Genomic DNA, 19830 nt, shown 5'->3' on the forward strand with positions numbered 1-19830 from the left:
TGAAACTCATTTTTTATGACAGTAATTTGAAACTTTCTACCAGTTTGACTTACTTTTGGATTATCTGCTGAAACCGTGTCAAATCTAGAATAGCCTTCCCCACTTTGGTTTTATCCAAATGTTCTGGCTATAAATTCCCCACTTGCATTTATTAGATATACACAGTGCTTTTTTTTCTTTAAAAAAATGTTTAGGGGTACTCTCATTTTGACTCAAGATTATCACTATTTTATAGTTCAAATCAGGAAAAATAAATGCAGTAAATGGACAAAAGTACAAAGATTCACAAAATGTTTAGGGGTATGCGTACCCCCTGCGTACTGCCCCCAAAAGAAAGCACTGGATATACATCTTGTTCCCTGAAATGTATTGAATCATATTTAAGCGCATTATAACAATGGAAGCCTAATTCTGAGAAATACTCGTTAGTTTCCCCATAGCCCATCATGGCAAATGTAAAAAAGCTTTGGAACCATTAGAACATCCCCTCTAAAGGGTCTATTGCTGTCATCATCCTTGTGTTAACTCTGTGTTAGCAATAAAATGTTTCTGCCCTTGGAGCGGTTTTAATCTTTAGCAAAGATCCTAAATTTTAATGTCTGTTCGGAGATAAACGGCAGCTGCAATAGTAATTCTGTCATATCTTGTGACCATAGATATTCCCATATACTGTTATTTATGCTGCAAACATCCAGTTTTAAAGGTTTTGTCCTGATTCCCCATAAACTGCTTACCTGCAGTATATTTCAAAAACAGGAGCAAAGCTGACCAAGACTCAGCTCCCATTGTGTAATCTCACCACAACACTTCAAAACTTCCCAACACTTGGGGAAGTGTTTATGGGGCTTACCACTACTTCTAGGGTGCCAAGTCTGTATGCATGTTAGAACAATATTCTCCAACATGGGAAGGCTGGTGCTGGCTGGGACTGGTGAGAATTGTAGTCCAAAGCATCAGAAGGGCACTATGTTGGGGAAGGCCATTAGCCACGATGGCTATGCTCTGCCTCCATGGTCAGAAATGCTTCTCAATGCCAGTTCCTGGAAACCACAGGAGGGGAATGTGAACCTCTGCTGGGGTCCTGCTTGCAATTTCCCCACAGGCATCTGGTCTGGACTAAATGAGTCATTGGCCTAATCCAGCAGGCATTTCTTATAATAATAATAATACCCTGCTCATATGGCTGGGTTTCTCCAGCCACTCTGGCCAGCTTTCAGCAGAATATAAAAACATATTTACATGAAAATGCTGCACACTTCACTGATAGCCCTGGCCCTTTTAACAAACTTGAGTACAGATAAGTTTCCGGAATTTGTAGGCTGTGAGCACACACGCACAATTCGCAGTTGAAAACACACCTGGCCACCAGTAAAAACAATACTGCTAACAGATAAGCCTTAACATGGCATGATAATTCAACAAGCTTCTGTTGTTCTAGATCTTGGAGCATGTTGCTGACTCAGAGTACTGCATAAAGACAGACGGTTTTAATTGCATTGGCTTCAACAGCTTAGCTGAAGATGCCTAACTCTGTAGGATTGTGGCATTAATCAAACAGGTACTATATATAGAATGGCAAACATGAATACACATACAAATTTATTCTGATTAGTTTAGAAGGCTGAAGGACGGTGTGTGTGTGTGTGTGTGTGAGAGAGAGAGAGAGAGAGAGAGAGAGAGAGAGAGACAGAGCTTTCTTTCAAACTGCAGTTTGTATCTCTGGTGGACTGCACTCTGCAGCCTTCTTGGAAAAAAATATCTCAGCAGCCTTTGCTTCACTTTCCTGTAAGTGCAGGTGGGGAGGTTGCCTACCAAGTACCTGACAGCTGTCTGTTATCTGTTAAAGTGAAGTTGTTCCTGCTTTAACAGAAATCAGTGTGGAAAGACCTTTTCTGGGGATACAAGGAAGAATTTCCTATACAAATTAGCCAGTGCACTGATCTGAGGCACTCACTAGCCAGTCTTCCTGTTCCCAACACTTCAGTTATAGTCTAGGTCTAGGAGAAGATATTATGAAGTCACTCCTGATGTAGGGCTTTTTTCAAATCAAGACATGTGAACAAGAGGCTCCAGAATGCCGGAGAAACGTTTAATAGAAGTTGTAAAAACATGAACTATCACATTCCCATCACAAATGACAAGGAAAGGCTGACATCGTTTTATGTTTGTAAAATTTAGATGGTCAATCAGCTATGTACATTTTAAAACCTGATATTATATATAAAATACTTATTGTGAATGGGTGCTGACATTGTTTCTTTCTTTCCTCTATCCCTTTTATCCCGCTTGCAACAAAAAGTATAACAAACAAATACATGAACCTCCCACTGAAATTATAAAGACATCCTGAAGCCTCTTGTGAATGAGGCAGGGAAAAACAGGTGCCTCTTTCTTGGGGGAAGAAACATTTACATAAATTTAAGGAAATTAATGGAAACTATGCATTTCCTCATGAGTCATTTGCATGACTTTCTCCTCCGCTGCTCATGATTCCTCTTTGCGGTGTCCAAAGCTGATCTCAGTCTTCTAAGAAAGACCTTTCTAAACATTACATTATTTTAAAATCAACTCCCCCCCCTCCCCAATCTTTGTGGCAGAAGCCTACTGATTTTTAAATTTAAAAAATACAGAGAAGAGCCTGCTGTATCAGGCCTGTGGTCCATCTGTTCTCATGATGCTCAACCAGAAAGCCTAGGGGAAGCCCACAAGCAAGACCTGAGTACAACAGCACTCTCCCATTCTGTGGTTTCCAGCAACTAGTATTCAGAAGCATATTGCCTCCTACTGTGGCAGTCAAACATATCCATCAGGCTTAGTAGCCACTAGTAGCCTTATCATCCATTAATTTGCCTAATCCTTTTTTTTTTTACAGCCATCCAAGTTGGTGGCCATCGCTGCCATGGTGGGAGCAAATTATATAGTTTAGTTACGCAAAGTCTGAAAAATGATAATTTAATAATAATAAATCTCTTGTCTCTCCTGAATCTTCCAACATTCAGCTTCATTGGATGACTCTTAGTTCTAGGTGTTCTGAGAGAGGGAGAAAACCTTTTCTCTATCCACTTTCTTCATGCAATGCTCAACATTGTAAGCTTCTACCTTGTCGCCTTAACTTGCCTTTTCTCTAAACTAAAAATCACCAAACGCTGTAACCTTCTCTCCATTTTGAAGCTTGAAACGTGCTGGAGGATGACTTTTTGCTATGCATTTAAGATTTCAGCTATTTCCTAGCCACAAAACTATGGGTTGTATTGAAGGCTGCACCAGCCCTCTGGCACAGATTTTAAGGAAATGCAGGGGGGAGAAGTGGAAGGGAAAGAACCACTGCATGAGCAACAGTGTTGGAGACAACCCTACGATCCCCAGTCAAGGGCAGAGTTAAGGGTAGACCATAAATACCTTGGCTTATGGTACTTGCATGCTTTCAAAAGGAACACTATAATTGCCCTAAAATGGAATAATAATTATATTTTCCTGTTTATGCAGCTAAAATGATGTCATTTTGGGGGGAAATGCATTATTATTTATTATTGTGTTATGCTATTATTTTATTATGATGGATAGTCACCAAAAAATACAATTCAACTCCTCCAAAAGGTCTAGGTTTATTTAATGATGAAAACTGTAATTATTTTCTTGGTTCATTCCCCACAACATTAGAATTTGCTAAAAGCTTTCTATGTACATTCATAATTATCAATAATAACAGCCACTAATGCATTCCTGCAATTTACAGACCATGACTTTTAGCAATAGAAAATGTCCAATCTGTTGTACAAAAGGATACAGCATTTTAATAAGGGCCCATCCATAAAATGCCTAGTAATGACTGGATCACAAGCTTTCCAAAAAGAAAAAGGATAACCACTTGATGTCTTCATCTTGTCCTTTTGACTCCATCCGTAAAACCACAAACAAAACAGAAACCCCATGTTTTATTCAGTATTTTATTACATAGATTGGTATGTGTCCAAGACTAGATCTGCACAATACAACTGTGTATCCACCTCTGAAAGGAGCAGCATCACATCTCCTCATCCTCCCTGTGGATTCAATGCCACATAAATTGTGGTATGACATCATAAAGTTGCAAGCTTTGGCAACAGCCAATGAAGTGCAAGTGGAGAAAGGAGGGGACCCCACAACATGCTGACTTTGTTTCACACAACTTTCTTGATAAAACACTGCCAGAAGCAGAGCTTTTTTAGCCGGAACTCAGTTCTGGCACCGCTCAGGTGGGTGCCATTTCCATTCTAAGAGAAGGAGGGAAGTTTTTATGGTGAGTTCCGGCACCTTCTTTTCTAGAAGAATATCTCTGACCAGAAATGTGAGGAAGTTGGGGCATAGGCTGCTGCTTTTGGCAATGGTCTCCCATTGGCCACAGCACATTTTTCCAGCCTAAGAAGCATTACTTGCTCTGGGGGATCTCTGAAATTCTAAGGCCAAGCAAGTAGACGTAACAATCATTGATTTTGTGGATTCTCTCCTAGTGACCAAAAATAATTTGAAATGCCATTCAGTTGTTGTTTTTGGTTGTTGTTGTTTTGCCCGGGGGGGGGGGGGGGTTAGGGTTGATTATTTGCTGCGATGACCATTCTTTTTTAGCTTATCATTATTTCACTATATTTTTTAATGTGCCTCTACTGAGGGTGGCAATGAAGCTCCTCTTTAAGCCATCAGAAGCAACTTCTCTCCCAACATTCCCCGGGAATCAATGTTATGCTACACAACATACCTCACAGTATTTTGGAAAAGGGTGTGAGTGGAGTTATAGGGTGAAAAAACAAGTGTAGCAGTGAGGAAGAGGTTGACATGAAGTGCAAAGGCCAGACTTCTGCAGTTTCCACTCATCCCTGATCTTTTCTAGTGGGGCAGCTCTCTCGCAGCTAACAGGTAGCACTGGTTTTGCTGCAGCAGCCTAATTTAACAGATGAAGCCTTTAGGCCTTTGGAGAAGAAGCTCTTGGTAGGCATTACTGGGAAGGGAGGTGACAACTTCCCTTCAGATTTTGGGCTTCTGAATTACCACGGTGTTTTTACTACCTGTTTTTTGGAGAAACTGTTTGGTGACTATATTAGGGCTTAAGTGGATTAGCAAGTGGGCCATTTATATAATTATTTTCAGATGTTATGTTAATGAGGTCAAAAATAACTCGGGAGAGAGGCCAAGAAGCTGTGAACCTTGCTGAGGCAGACAGAAGAGGACCCTGGGAAGATTGCTCTTATGAAAAGCGGGGATGTCATAAACCTGGTCTTTCAGAAGCAACAGGGTTCATGAGGGTTGTGATACTTGTTCATTGAGTATAGCTGAAGACAAAGGAGGTTGTGAAAAGAATTTGGGGAAGAGGAGTCAGCCCAGGTTGATCCCTTTTCCAGGGCAAAAGCAGCACAGGGAGAGTGAGAAGACCATTAAAAAAAGACACAGGAGTAAGAAGAGAGTCAGAACTCTCACAGATCTGTTGAAGGATGAGGCTGCTAATTTTGGTTGTGAAATGTACTATACGTGACTCAGTCACTCTCCACGGGAAGGGAAGAGCAAGTGATTTGTGGGTGTTAACTGAAGGATCCGCTGAGTTTTGCCAAGGGGTAGCTTAGTTGATTATACATCCCAGCTCACCTCATATCAAGTATCTTATTTCCTTCTACACTGGTTTTATTAAGCAGCTCTACATGCCTTGTTCCCTGTTTCATTAGCCTATTCAATCCTAATGTTAGTAACTGGCTCTATTTCTTGCCCCTTCAAATAAAATACACTCCGTGATTCTTCATTTAACTTTAATCTCTACTCTCATCCCCCATCAACTGGTGCTCTGGCTATTGTCACACAGGGTGTGGGATCAATGCTGCAATCAAGATGGCAGCTTCAGGAGTCAGTGTGATAATGTTCCACAGGGAATGAGTAAAGGGAAGGGAGGCACCTCTTAGGTTATCTAAGCTATTTTCAATTTCTTGGATACCGAGCTGCAGCAGGAGCACATATAACATCGCGGTGTGTTATTTCTGGCACCTAACTAGATATTCTGTATTTGCATTAGCTAAAGGGAAATAAAACCACTTCTCTTCTGTCACTCCAAGTCCTCTTAGTTGCACACCTGCCACAATCCAGCATTCTTGTGAACATCAAATGATAACAGCCTCCTAGAATCTATACACTTGCCATTTCATCAAACTTACCATGGAAGGAGAAGAATGACAGGAGATGCGATGAGAAACCTAAAGCTACTTCCTACAGAGTCTAATGCAAATGTATCTCAGGACTTGTTTGCTTTCCAAGTACACTAGGTTCAATTCCTCCCCCCCCCCAAAAAAAAAGATTCACAGCTTGCAGAGCTTTCAGTAACACAATGACATTTCTTCAAAGACCTACTTGGATCAAACTGGAAAACTGGAACTATGCCCGCTTCATGGAAGCACATTTGTTACAATTTGCCATTTTTGAACAACAATGTGTGTTGTAATCTTTTTGCATTTCTAAGAACATTTAAAGATTAACTTTCAATGTTCTAGATGCCAGTCTCAGCACTAGACATTCAATATTTGTATATAAAAAGTGCCCTGAAAAAGGTAATGCCATTGTTACCACCACTCTCTGTATATCAATAACTGATCGCGCGAGTGTTCTATTCACACAAGCAATATATTATGTTGGAGGATGTGATTTACAGAGGATTGCTTCTTTCCTTGCACTAAGCCAGACTATTGGTCCCTCTGGCTCAATATTATCTATACTGATTGGAGGTGTTGTCAGAAGTCTTTCCCATCTCTACCTGGAAATGTTGGAGATTAAACCTTGAACCTTTTGCAGGCAGGGATGTACTCTTGTTTCCATCTGTAATGGCCGTAACAGTCCTGTTTTTCTATCCCCCCCCCATTTGTTTTATGCTGCTCGCTGCCCTGACATCTGGATGCTCAAAATTAGGTAGACAGGTAGAAATACAGGAACAAATTTCGGCACCAAAATTCAGCAGCAGAAACAAAGCATAAAAGTTACCTGCCGCAAGTCCAGTGTGATGGTCACATAGTGATATTCCATCCCATTCTGAATGCTGGGACTTTGCCACCAAGTATTCTTGCCATCAATTGCATTTGTTATGGGGTGTCGCACTGTTGGAACATTAGTAAAATGCAAAAATAATAATGAAGCTTAATTAGCAGTGAATGTGACTTGGCTTCCATCTCAGTCACAAATTCCATTTCAACTGACTCAGCCAATTCATTCTGTTTCATGCAGTATTTAATAATAATAACAATAATAAGTGTGTGAGAGGCACATATAATATCCTGGATAAAATTATTTTCCAGTGCTTGCAATAACACACCACAAGCTTTAGAAATGCACCACAAAGCTTTAGGATGAAATATATTTCCAAGACATAATCAAGAAGAGATTAAAGATGCAGCTGAAACAGAGAGATGATCTTTCCACGATTCCCCATACTTCTTACTCCTAAGGCCTCTTAAAACACAATGCTCTGTTGCAGTGCTTAGGCTATAGGCTGTTGTTCCTGGAAACAAGTTCTCATTAATTTCAATGAGATTTTAAATACATTTCCCATGCACAGCCCATTGAAATGAATGGCAAATGCTCAGCAGCAGGGCCCAGTGAATTACAGCCAATGAAGCTGTCAGCTGTAGTGAAAAGAAGATGGAGAAGAAGTGGTAGTTGTGAACCGTGGACATGTCATACTGATAAATGGAGAATTTTTCAAGCAGTGTGACTAGTTTTGCTAGTTAAGCTCAGTGGTATCAGGGTCCAGATCCAGTGCTTTTGTTGTGCTGCTGCCCTTCCTAATTCCAGTTGCCTAATTCCTAATTCCTGTAAATCAGTATCCAGAGAGTAAGCTCCATTTAATTCACTACTTACTTCTGAGTAGACATGGTTATGATTGCCCTGTCAGTCTCTTGCAGACATCTTGGTCAGGACAATGTTGAAACTACACCCACAGTTCGTAACTAGTGGCTACAGGTATCTAGCTAGAATATCAAAATGTACAGGGTACAGTTGCACACGTGTGCCCCAATCTAGTTGTACACACTGATCTTTCTTTTTGGATAACAGCAACAGATAAAAGCAATTATTTGGATCTAACACGTAAAAAACCACATTTTTTAAATTTTTGAGCCAGGGTGCTAATTTTTATAAGCGTATGCTTTGATTCAAATCAGCAGTTCACTGAAGGAAATGTCTAAAGCAGAATGTCTAAAGCACAATTAAAGCAGTTGTGGGAGGAATAGGAGGTGTCAGTCTAAAAACTGCAAATGGCATAAACTGTATGCAAATATCAAATGATTCAATAGCTCTAGAAGCATTAACAGTAGTGTGTTATAAAATTAGGGAGAGAATTGAGTTATTGGATTCGTATCAACAACATTTTTTAAATAAAATACCAAGAGCAGGGGGTAAGGCATTCCTTTGCTCTCAATACTGTTTTTTTTTTTTAAAAAAAAACTTCTTTTTTTGGCAATCAGATAAAAAAAAATCTTAGTGGGGAAGAAATCAACTGTAAATCAAACCCAGGTCTCTGAGGTGATAGTGATAGAAGTTGTCTAATTGGAAATTTTGCTATCAGCCTCCTCAAGTCAAATTGATATAAGGGTTAGTCATGAAAAGGAGGAATGAGAGATGAATATACAATTAACTGTAATCCCATTACGGAAGTTTAATCTTAATTAATTTGAAACCACTGATTAATTGCTGGAATGTATTCCCAATTTTAAAAGGGGAGAGACAAAATATACTATACACCATCAGGAAAAATGGGATAGAACTGCAGGCTTAAGGACCAACCTCAGTGATGAATGACAGGGGAGTTAGCTCACACAGGCAACCCATCAAAGTGTGGTCTTTAATTTGTGCTCACACATGATTAACTGGGGAGTGTATGTTCATTTCCTTCTACAGTAATTAAGGGGAGTTACACCAGATTCACAAATTCCAAGGGGACCATTTAAAGTCTGGTTACATTACACGGCATTCTTATTAAAGGACCATCTCTGGGTAAATAAAACAGTTCATTGTGGCAAATGAACATTTTGCAAACTTTAAAATGTGATGAGATTGTAATGAAAGGCCGTGTATTTTAAAGGCTGGCTGCACTGCAGACTAACAACAGAGACTGGATTGCAGAAGTACACAGTTCTTAACAGGCTTAAAAGACCATAGAGCTGGTAAATAGACATTAGAATTAAAAGGGCCCTCTTAGTAGAGACACTAATAGCCACACGGATAAGCAAGTGATGAAGCCATTTTTCTCTCTGGAGTTTTCTCCCATAAGGACAAAATGACATGGCACAAGTGTCTGACTGATGTATTACAAATGATGTCATTGGATGTCCTATCATGTGAGGATAGTCCTGAAAATAACCAGGGAAATGACTTGAATGCTTTCTGTATATGCAGGAAAAAAGAAGTAGACTTGCTCTGACCTAGTCCCAAAGTTTCTCAAATGCTAGAGATACTTCCATTGATGGATTTCCTTCCCATGTCCAAAACCCGACCCAGTGTGCATGAATCAGCACATTCAATAACCAGGGCTATACAGGTGCTTTATTTTAACCAAACATATCATATTAACAGTGATGCTAGACAGGATGGCTATATGGACACACATCATGAAAGAAAAATTGCACACGTACGATTTGGAATCTTACTGCGCAGGTCACAGAGCCGACACTGAGGGTTTCTTGCAGGTTGGCCAGGCACGTGTTCAACCAACTTGCAGTACATTTCAGGCCCTGTTTCCCCGCAGGTAGCATTTGTGGTGATGAGAGCATTGGAAGCCAAGTTCAGAACTGCTGGAAACAAACCTGAAAGAAGAAAAAAAACATCGTCATGGCACAGTAATAAAACAGAATCTCATTCACATTGGTGCAGGAATTAAGATGCATGTAGAAGAAGAAGAAAAAGAATTTGGTAACATAGACTGTAGATCCTAAACTGCTGTAGTGAATTCTGACCCCAAGATCATGCTTTTTATTGTATTTATTTCATTTACAGTGGTACCTCAGGTTACATACACTTCAGGTTACAGACTCTGCTAACCCAGAAATATTACCTCGGATTAAGAACTTTGCTTCAGGATGAGAACAGAAATCGTGCTCCGGCGGCGCGGCAGCAGCAGGAGGTCCCATTAGCTAAAGTGGTGCTTCAGGTTAAGAACAGTTTCAGGTTAAGAATGGACCTCTGGAATGAATTAAGTACTTAACTCAAGGTACCACTGTATATTCCACCTTTCTCCCATCATGGAACTTACATCAATTTGCAGAAGGTTCCCAGGGTATCTCACCCAAACCTGCTGAGCTTCAGCAATGTGACACAGGCCATGCTACACCATGCTTAGAATAGAAAATTAGTAGCGCAGTCAAACAGTTTAATCAATGCTGATCCATAGTTGCTAAAGAAAAGGTTATTTTCTTCCCCATCTTCTGTGCCCCCAATTTTTTTTTTGTATTGATCAGTTGTTGCCTTTTCAATATATCCACATATATTTTAACTAATTAACAGAGGGTTGTTGTTTTTTGATGTAATGCAACAAAACCCAACAGGAGCTTCAGCCTATTGAGTGTCCACATTGTGAGAGATATCACATCTCCAATTAAAAGTAGAACCATTGTGTGTGTTGTGTAGCAGGGAGCAGGAGGAGGAAATCCCAAAATATTAAGTAATAAGTTGGATCAAATATTAAGATTTCCCACAAAAGGAAGATCATGTGGGCTGAGGATATGAAAAGCTTAAGACATCAACACTGTGGGTTTGTGTCTGGAGCTATGCAGGATCTAATGTTTGCCACCCCCATGTTTGGCTGTATTCCCTGAATCTAGCTCCAGACTTTAATGAGCACAAAACCTAATCTCAACTAAAATTGCCAAGGATGGGCTTGAATGTGTAACAGATTTTCAAAGCTTTTCTCCTCTTTCCCCTTGCTAAATTAATGCATTTTGATCTCCCATCTCAGTTCTCTTGTCTGTCCCTGCAATTAACCTGTGTGCCATTTAATTACTGACCTTTTTGGTCATGGTACAGTTATCCTCTGACATTCTAAGTTAGTGACTCCAATGCTCCTTTAAAAAGCCATGTTCAACATATTGCCTAAGCAAGGCACCCAATTAGCTGCTAACTTGTCCAATTTGTACAACCAGTCAATCAATAGTCAGGACTTTATTGAATTTGCAGCTCGCCAGGGTTTTTGCAGATTACACACCTCTGCTTTAGTGTGTTTTAAAGTATATATATAATTTGTAGCTCCCTCCCCACCAAACCCCCCCCCTCCACTGAGATATATTTATGACTCTACGCAGGGGAGTTACAGAGTCAAGACTGAGTACTGAAAGAGCAAATGAGTAGTCAGAAGCTATAGCACCTCCAGGTTTACTTAAAACCTCAGGCTCTGCAGCATGAATAATATAAAAGCCAACAATCTAGGCATAACAGGAAGACCAGCAGCCTGCTTTAAAGTGCACCACAGATAGTTTCAGCTAATGGGAACATCACATAAGCTCATAATATAGTGAGGCAGGCAAGAATTTACAGTATGGGATGTTGGAAAAATATATTGAAAGAATATAAAAGGAGGTGGTGAAAAAATGTCAGGGAGGAAACAGATGCACACAGACACACAGCTATGCGTACTTTTTGTCTCTTTCTCTTAATCCTATCTCACACACTCTCCCAAAACCCACATGAAATGCATTATTTTATTTTCCCCATGAGGACACCCTAGCCTTTTAGGGACAAAGTAGATATTATATGCAGATGCATCTAATGGTGCCCTGATGGCTTTTGGTATAATCTGGAGGAGGGGAGAGGTGCTGTGAATCTGGAATCAAGAATGGAAGAGCAACTCATGGAGAGTGCATCACACTTTCCCAGTCAGTTGTTTAAAGCCAACCACCTCCCTAAATGCCCATTGCCTCTGGCAAATATTTCAGCCATTCAAGGGTCTAGGATGCTGCCCAGCATGGTTGGCCTATCAAGGAGTGGAGTAGGTGGTACTGGCCCCACAAGAATGTCTTGTCATTGCCAGATGACTCCTCTTCCAACAGAGGCGCCAGCTTGTAAGGGCGATGGGGGGTCTACATCACACACATGACATCAGGATGTCATCATTATTGTTGAGAAAGCTGTGGTATTGCCTGGCTCCTTCATTATACACCTTTCGCCACCAAGCAAAAACGTTCCTCTTTAACCAGGCCTTTGGTTGAGTAACATCCTATGCCCTTTAAAAATGCGTGTATGTGGGGGTGTCATTGGGTTGTTATTTTTATTTTGATTATGTACTTTGTGATTTTATATTCTGATTTTATCCTGTGAACCACCCTGAGACTTGCAGGTATAGGGCAGTATATACATTATAATAATGTGTGTGTGTGTGTGTGTGTGTGTGTGTGTGTTGTGTTGCAGGAGAACAATATCATCATGGCCATGCTCTGAGATTGGCCAATGTGTGTTGGAGCCTTCTGTTCATGGGGTGGCTTGAAGGTATGATTTCCACCTTGAGCTGGGACTGCTGGCCAGTGGCAGTTCTGTCAAGGATTCTGGGACAGCCATATTTGCAATAGGTTTTTTCTTGCAATGGGTTTCTACCTCCTGCCTTGCACTGGGCACATATAAAATGCAGTGGCCATTTTGTGGGCATAGCACAGCAACGTATCTCCAAACTGCAGTATAGGATTGCTCTATTCATATCCCAGCACACTTGTGTCTAATTCACTGCTGAGCATGCTGTAACTTCCATGAGACATTTCCACTGCTGCTGCCAGGAAAATATGAAGGGAAGGGGGCCAAGGCTTGAGGGATGCATTCATATTCATCTCCATTTCATGATATTATAGATATGAGGACCTAGGAAATAAAACCTGGAAGATGGGGGGGGCATTTTCTCCTAGGTCTTTTTTTGGGGGGGGGGGGAGGAGCACACACACACACACCAACTCTTGAAGAAATCAGAAAAATGGGTTCTTCCATTTTCCTGTCTCTGCCCCTACCCCCACCCCCACCCTGGCATTCACATCTTTAGATGGGGTTCAAATTTCAGAATGGCAGGGACTGGACTATAGTTGCTATTTTGCAAAACAGATTGCAGTTCTGATCCTAATTCTGAATTGGATAGAGAATTTTGCCTATCACCAATAAGAAATCTCTCAAATTCATTTGAAAGCATCTTTTTATTTAACATCTTTATGTTAATTGCTATTTACCAACTGCTATTGTAAACGGACAGGGAACTTTAAACCATAGACATGTTTAAATTGAGGGTATTAATAAGCTTTAAGGAGTTACACTTCTATTCTCATTTATTCTTTCATTATTTCATGTTGGATTTAATGGTGACTCAGGAGAATGTCAACTTTACATAAGAACCCATTTCTTAATTTCATTTTGATTAGTAGCTTTGTGCTTTGCAAACTTCTAAAGGACCATATACTGGCTTGTGTTATGGCTTGAAGCATGTTGAGATAGTAGGCTTGCTAAGAAGTGAGCAACAATAAAACCTAAAATGGGGGAACAATTGGATGCCAGTCAAAATGCCCCCCACAAAGAATATTACTTTCCTTTCAGACATGGGGAAATACCACCTCTGAACAAAAGCACCTATACTATTTCTGCTCTGGAGAAAGCATTTACCAGCTCTTTCTTAATAGAAACGCTAAACTCAGGGAGTTAAAATGAAATTAAGATGCTCCTTGAATAGTTGGTTTGGTTAATTCCAGTAATTTTAAAGAAAGTATTGAATACATGCACCATTTACACAGAAGCACACACACACACATGTGACTGTTTTTGTAACAGTTCATCAAAATCGTCTGGAAGAAAATACCACTCCCAACTGTGCCAACATGTCATTAACTGAGAACAAAATTTGACCTCATAATGCAACACATTATCAGCATGAACACAAGCAACGGTTGTTAGATGTTTTATTAAAGAGACATTGTCAATGTCCCAGTGTTTCGAAGAGAAGGAACCTTGTCATATCCAACCCCCTGCTGGCATACATGAGCAGAGATGGCAGGCAGAGCACAAAAGCAGCAGAAGGTGAATGAGCTCTCCTACCATGAACTCAAACACTGCAGTTGCTGCTGATGGATTGCCAAGCCTTGGAGCTGGCATTTTAATACATTTGCTACACAGCTGATAAGGATAAAAGACCTTTGTTGGTAAGGGGTGGGTGTTCTTTGGTTCTTTGTATGTGTGCTTTGTTGTTGTTAAATGTTTTCAAGTTGGAACTGCAGTCTTTCCTGAACAGGTCACATCTGTATGTTCACAGTCACTTGTGATATAGTGCTGGGAACTCAGTGCTAATCAGAATATTTCATTTGCCTCTGTGTAATTTCGGAACATCACGTCCAAACAGCATCTCTGAAATACAGGAGTGAAACCAACACATTTCTCCAAATACCTATAAGCCTGTGATATCCTCTAGATTGAATTATGGCTGCAAAATAAATGAATAAATGCTAAGGCACAATGAAAACACCATCCACCAGGAATTTATAGTCCACAATTTATTTATCATCTGAGTCGGCAAAATGTAAATATGCTTTTAAGGAAGGCACAAGAAGTAAATAAGCTTGATTGTTGGTTGCTTGTTTTCCCGCCTGACGAAAAACACATTAGTCTGTTTCCACCAACAACTTGTTAGTGTTTAAAACCTGTCTGCTTGACCAATAAACAAAACTGAACCAGCAGCTCAACAAAAGGCATCCCAGAAACAATTTGTTTTGGAACCAATCCGACAACCATTCCACTCTGGCAATATTATGCGTAGTACTGATTAAAACATTGCTTTATTCCTAAGCAAAATCCACCTGGATGTGGTTAAGAATAAATTAGACAACCAGTATATTGCAAAGGGAGAGTGGGGAGTATGTCAGCAATGGAAAGATTATTGTGCTGTTGTATCAAACAGGGAATTTTATTCACTACCCAAAAGTTTGCGTGTGTCAGAGAAGCTGGCTGCTAACTATTGTTACACCAGGTTGCCAATTTGGGTAGGATACAGTAGGAAAGATTGGCTGCCCTCGATTTCTGGATGCTTCTGGCAATGGAAAAATTTACATTCCTCATGTGTAGTCCGATTCCACCTTGCCTCATACTTAGAGGGATAGAATAACTGGAAGATACTCTAAATAAGATGGTGCCAGGTAAAAAAAACCCCTCACTTTGTCTCTCTTCTCTTTCCCTCGCATTCTTTTTACTTTGTACCAGCCTTATGCCTGCTTTGATATTCAGATTGAATTGCATTTGTAGTCATTGCAACCACAGCTATGCTAAGAAAGCATATTTAATTTAGCATATAACAAATAGTATGGCAAGATGGATTTGTAAAAGCCTACACACATACAATTTTACTTTTATGTATTTGGCTTTCTTAGAAGCTAGAATGGCCTTTTCCTGCATCTCCACCACCTCTCCAGTAGGTCATGGTGAACTGCAAGTGTATCAATGAGCCCTCCTGCCCATGTAAGATTTCTAAAAATAATATAAAATATTATATAGGCATTTTTTAAATAAAGCTTGGTTCCCCATTTAAAAATACACACACCTAAAAACATACATATAAATAAAAAATAAAGCAAATTATCAATGGATATTTGTTTTTAAGTTTAAATTCTACATAACACTAGCAATTCCTCTTTTATTGACTTATTTGGTGTTAGCAGGGCAATCCAAATACCCTTTGTGCCAGGCCAGAGTGGTGGTGGGAGTTAAATGGGCAAAGGTGTCCCTCTGCCTAGCCCCGCGGGCCTCCATCAGCCTCTGCCGGCCATTGTCTGTGCAGTGACATCAGTTGGCACAGAGCTCCCCTTCCTGCCTGGAAGGCAGGTGGGGGAAAGTGATGTTGGCCCTGCTGGAAGTGAGGAAATGAGTGGACCTGAGATGGCCTAGAATGCATTGTATCCCAATCCAGTGCCACTGCTATCAGGTGATATGGGGTCTAATTGTTATACCAGTTGTTTCCTGAAGGCATACAAGATTAAAGGTGCTTAAAGCAGGCCAGTGTAATTTTTGACCCACTAAACTGAACACAGACCACCAGTCACATATTTTAGCCTACCCAGCACTTAACACCTCAGCCCTTTTGCATATGAGCTGGCAGCAAAACAGTAGGATCCTGCGTCATCTATGGCTGGTGGCCTTGGTGGGTCACAATTTCAGCAGGCCAAAGCTAAAGAAGCCTAGAAAACCCAACTGTAAGCACCACACAAATATTCCTAGTTTTTAAAACTGCAAATCTAAAATGCATTTTGTAAAAGATTATGGAAATGCATTCAACTTGTCTCCACCACTGTTTTGTGACTAATATTGCTACGCTTTTCCCTAATGCAGTACTATTTGGTCCAACTACTTTCTCTGCAAACACCACTTCCTGCTTCAAAGAAGGAAAGGAAAACACTCTGCCTAAATTTCAGCTTAACTTTGCCAAACCCACCTTCCAGGTTTGCAGGGGAAAGCTTGAAATGCCACTAAATTTGTATCGAATACTCAAAGGCAGCTTAAAAAACCAACAACAGTCTGTTTCAGATGTTCTAAGAAGCATCCTCAGGAAAAAAAAGCAGCCACAGAAAACAAAAGAGAAAGAAAGTTCCCTGTTGTAGTACTAAACTATGCTGGTGTGTGGGAACACAGTGAGTAGGCACAGAAAAACTCTGGGGCAAAGCAAAACAAAACATTGCAGCAAAGGATAATTTCCAGCTGTGCACCACAGGGAGCAACTTAATGCACTCAATCCACAATGTAAAAGAACACTTTTATACAACTGGAAAATAAGTTCCATTTTAAGAAATCACTGTCCAGGCACAGCAGTGCTTGCAGACTGGAAAATATGATGTTAAAAACTATTTGTCCAGAGGCAAACAAAATCCAATACCACCGCCTTTCAGTTCATGTTTACTGCTCTGATCAACTGCTCCTACAGCGTTAAACAGCTCTGTTATCTTTTCTTGTTTAAAAGAGAACTAATGCATTTTTGTGGTGTTGCCACTTCTTTCAGGGGATACTCTTTTCATTTCATTCTTTTCTGCTTTAATCCCAAGAACTTTTCTCTCTTTTAGACTAGCAACTTCCCCCCAAGTTACATTCTCCACTCTGTCAAAAACATACCCTGATAATGTATGGTTTCCTCCCTGAAAATCCATGTAAGTTAATCATAGGCATTATGATATGTGTACAAACAAAATAGATCTCTGTTGCTTTCCAGTTAAATATGAGGTCAATGCATCTAACTGCTAACTAGAAGGTTGGTGGTTCGGGCCAACCAAGGGATGGTGGTGGGCAGGATTCCTGCATTGCAGGAGTTGGACTGGATGAACCTCAGAGTATCTTCCAACTCTATGATTCTATCATCCTAGCACCTGTTTAGTATTTATAGGGCCTCTGTTTAATCTGGCTTTCAGGTCACTGATCTCAGAAGATGTCAGAGTCTGCTTTTGCCATTTTTAAATGATTCTCATTGACTAGTATGAGGGAAACAGGAGCAAGAAACAGTGAAAGTGGGAGACATACCTGCTCTCTGACTGGGTACTGAAAATCCCCAAAGTCTAGGCTCAGGTCACCATCAAGGGTCACCATAATAGGGTACCTTCTGAGACTCCCCCTCCAGCAGAAGGGGGCAGCCTAACATAGGCCCCTGGGATCTCCTAACCATTGCTCACCTGCCCTCTTATCTTAGGCTAAAAAGTGCAGGATGGTCATGGTGAGAAGGAGCAGCAGCAGCTGCAGCTGCCATCAAATTGTTCACTGGCTCTTCATTTTGCAACAGGGCATGTGACAACAATGGCAAGCAAAAACGGGAGGAGAAGCAGCTGGTAACCGTGGCTGGGAAGATGAATGGTTCCTCTGAGTAGCAAGGGAGCTGGCACTGATGAAGCCGTTGTGGTGTAGTGGTTAGAGTGTTAAACCAGGACCTGGGAGACGAGGGTTCAAATCCCCACTCATACATGAAACTCACTGAAGTCTCTCAGCCTAGCCAACCTCACAAGATTCTTATGAGGAGAAAGTGGGGAGTGAAGAGAACATGCCACTTTGAGTCAGACCTCATCTGGAGTACTGTGTCTAGTTCTGGGCACCACAGTTCAAGGAGGACACTGACAAACTGGAACGTGTCCAGAGGAGGGCAACCAAAATGGTCAAAGGCCTGGAAACGATGCCTTATGATGAACGGCTAAGGGAGCTGGGCATGTTTAGCCTGGAGAAGAGGAGGTTAAGGGGTGATATGATAGCCATGTTCAAATATATAAAAGGATGTCACATAGAGGAGGGAGAAAGGTTGTTTTCTGCTGCTCCAGAGAAGCGGACACGGAGCAATGGATCCAAACTACAAGAAAGAAGATTCCACCTAAACATTAGGAAGAACTTCCTGACAGTAAGAGCTGTTCGACAGTGGAATCTGCTGCCAAGGAGTGTGGTGGAGTCTCCTTCTTTGGAGGTCTTTAAGCAGAGGCTTGACAACCATATGTCAGGAGTGCTCTGATGGTGTTTCCTGCTTGGCAGGGGGTTGGACTCAATGGCCCTTGTGGTCTCTTCCAACTCTATGATTCTATGAGTTCCTTAGAGGGAAAAGGAAAGTGAATACAGGTGAGATGGAGCACAAACCTATATATAGCATTGGCGTATGTTGATTCCAGTGTGCTGGGCTCTGCCTCAACGTTTTCAATCACTCCCATTTATTTTCACAAACAAGCTGGAAGTTATATAAACACCATTCCTCTTTATATATGAAGAACGGGGGAGGAGCAACTGTGATTTGTTAGAGGCTGCTCAGCTAGTTCATTGCTAAACTAGGATTTGACAATTCCTTTGAAACCATAACATTTTACAAGAGTTTAATGCAATAACCCAATCCCAGCTTCCCTTCCAAAACTGTTTGTTTGCTTCCTCAATCCCAGTTCGCGCTGAGGATGAATGGAGAGCTCAGAGCAGATGGCTGTCAGAAAAGCAATGACTACATACCATGGCTGAGAATTAGTGCACAGAAAATTATGCATCTTGGTGAACAGTACAGAGATCCTGCCTATAAATGCCAACAGACATCTGGCTTGAAAACACTGTAAAGCCAGTTTAAATATTCTTCTACGCTTACTTTAATATTCATGAATATTAGATTATTACCATGTCGGCTAACACCTCTCTGATTGAAGTTTTACTTTCCTTCCTAGGATTTGAATTTCAAGCGTTTATTCTTTTGTCATTTAAAAATCATCCTAGAGTGAGCATAGGTTTGTAATATTTCATTAATTCAAGGAAGGAAAAGAAAGGAGGAAAGGCATAAAACATTTGTGGCGGTGGGAGTTGTTAGTTGGCTTCCAAAATTCTACATTACTTACTGAAAAGGGTACATTTTCGTAGAATCATGCCATTTGGTTCTTGGGTAAGAAAAACAAAGGTTTCTAAAAAATAAGCAAGTATCAAGCCTTGGTTCAGCCAGTCAGCATGATTGCCCAGAGGACCATAGGAAGCTGCCAGTGGGCTCGCCTGTGTGTTTGTGTAGAAACACTAACTGTATGAACTGAGCTAGGTTGGGCGGGGGGAGATTCAGACCTGATTAGCAATGGACAAAGTCTTCAGACTGCTGAAGGCAGTGAGAACTGGGTGCCTGATTGTTTACAGTGGCCAGTGTGAGAAGAGCCCCATCTCTTCTCATTGGAAGGTTACCAATGTCCTTTGGGAATAGATCTAACCCTTGTTGCACAACCTGCCAGAGCACTGAATCTCTAATATATGATACAGTAGGTGACAATTAAGAGTCCAGGAACTCTCCAGTTCATCAGAGAAGCCACAGTCAAATGGTTTGAATATTACCTTAGTACCAAGGGCTCAATTTACTTTTGC

At 40.8% G+C, this 19830-nt stretch overlaps 1 protein-coding gene across 19 annotated transcripts in view; it reads right to left on the minus strand.

Annotated features, from left to right (window-relative positions):
* The window catches only part of LAMA2 (laminin subunit alpha 2), a 352990-nt gene that overhangs the window by 256652 nt on the left and 76508 nt on the right, over nucleotides 1-19830 (minus strand). For all 19 annotated transcript variants that reach the window (XM_083434696.1, XM_083434695.1, XM_083434693.1 and 16 more), the window contains exons 2-3: nucleotides 9636-9806; nucleotides 6991-7103 (exon numbers count right to left, since the gene is read on the minus strand). In XM_083434696.1, the coding sequence (XP_083290822.1) occupies nucleotides 6991-7103; nucleotides 9636-9806 (284 nt within the window). The remainder of the gene's footprint in view (nucleotides 1-6990; nucleotides 7104-9635; nucleotides 9807-19830) is intronic.

This window comes from Podarcis tiliguerta, assembly GCF_965153285.1.
Source record: "Podarcis tiliguerta genome assembly, chromosome: 3".
Taxonomy (NCBI): domain Eukaryota; kingdom Metazoa; phylum Chordata; class Lepidosauria; order Squamata; family Lacertidae; genus Podarcis; species Podarcis tiliguerta.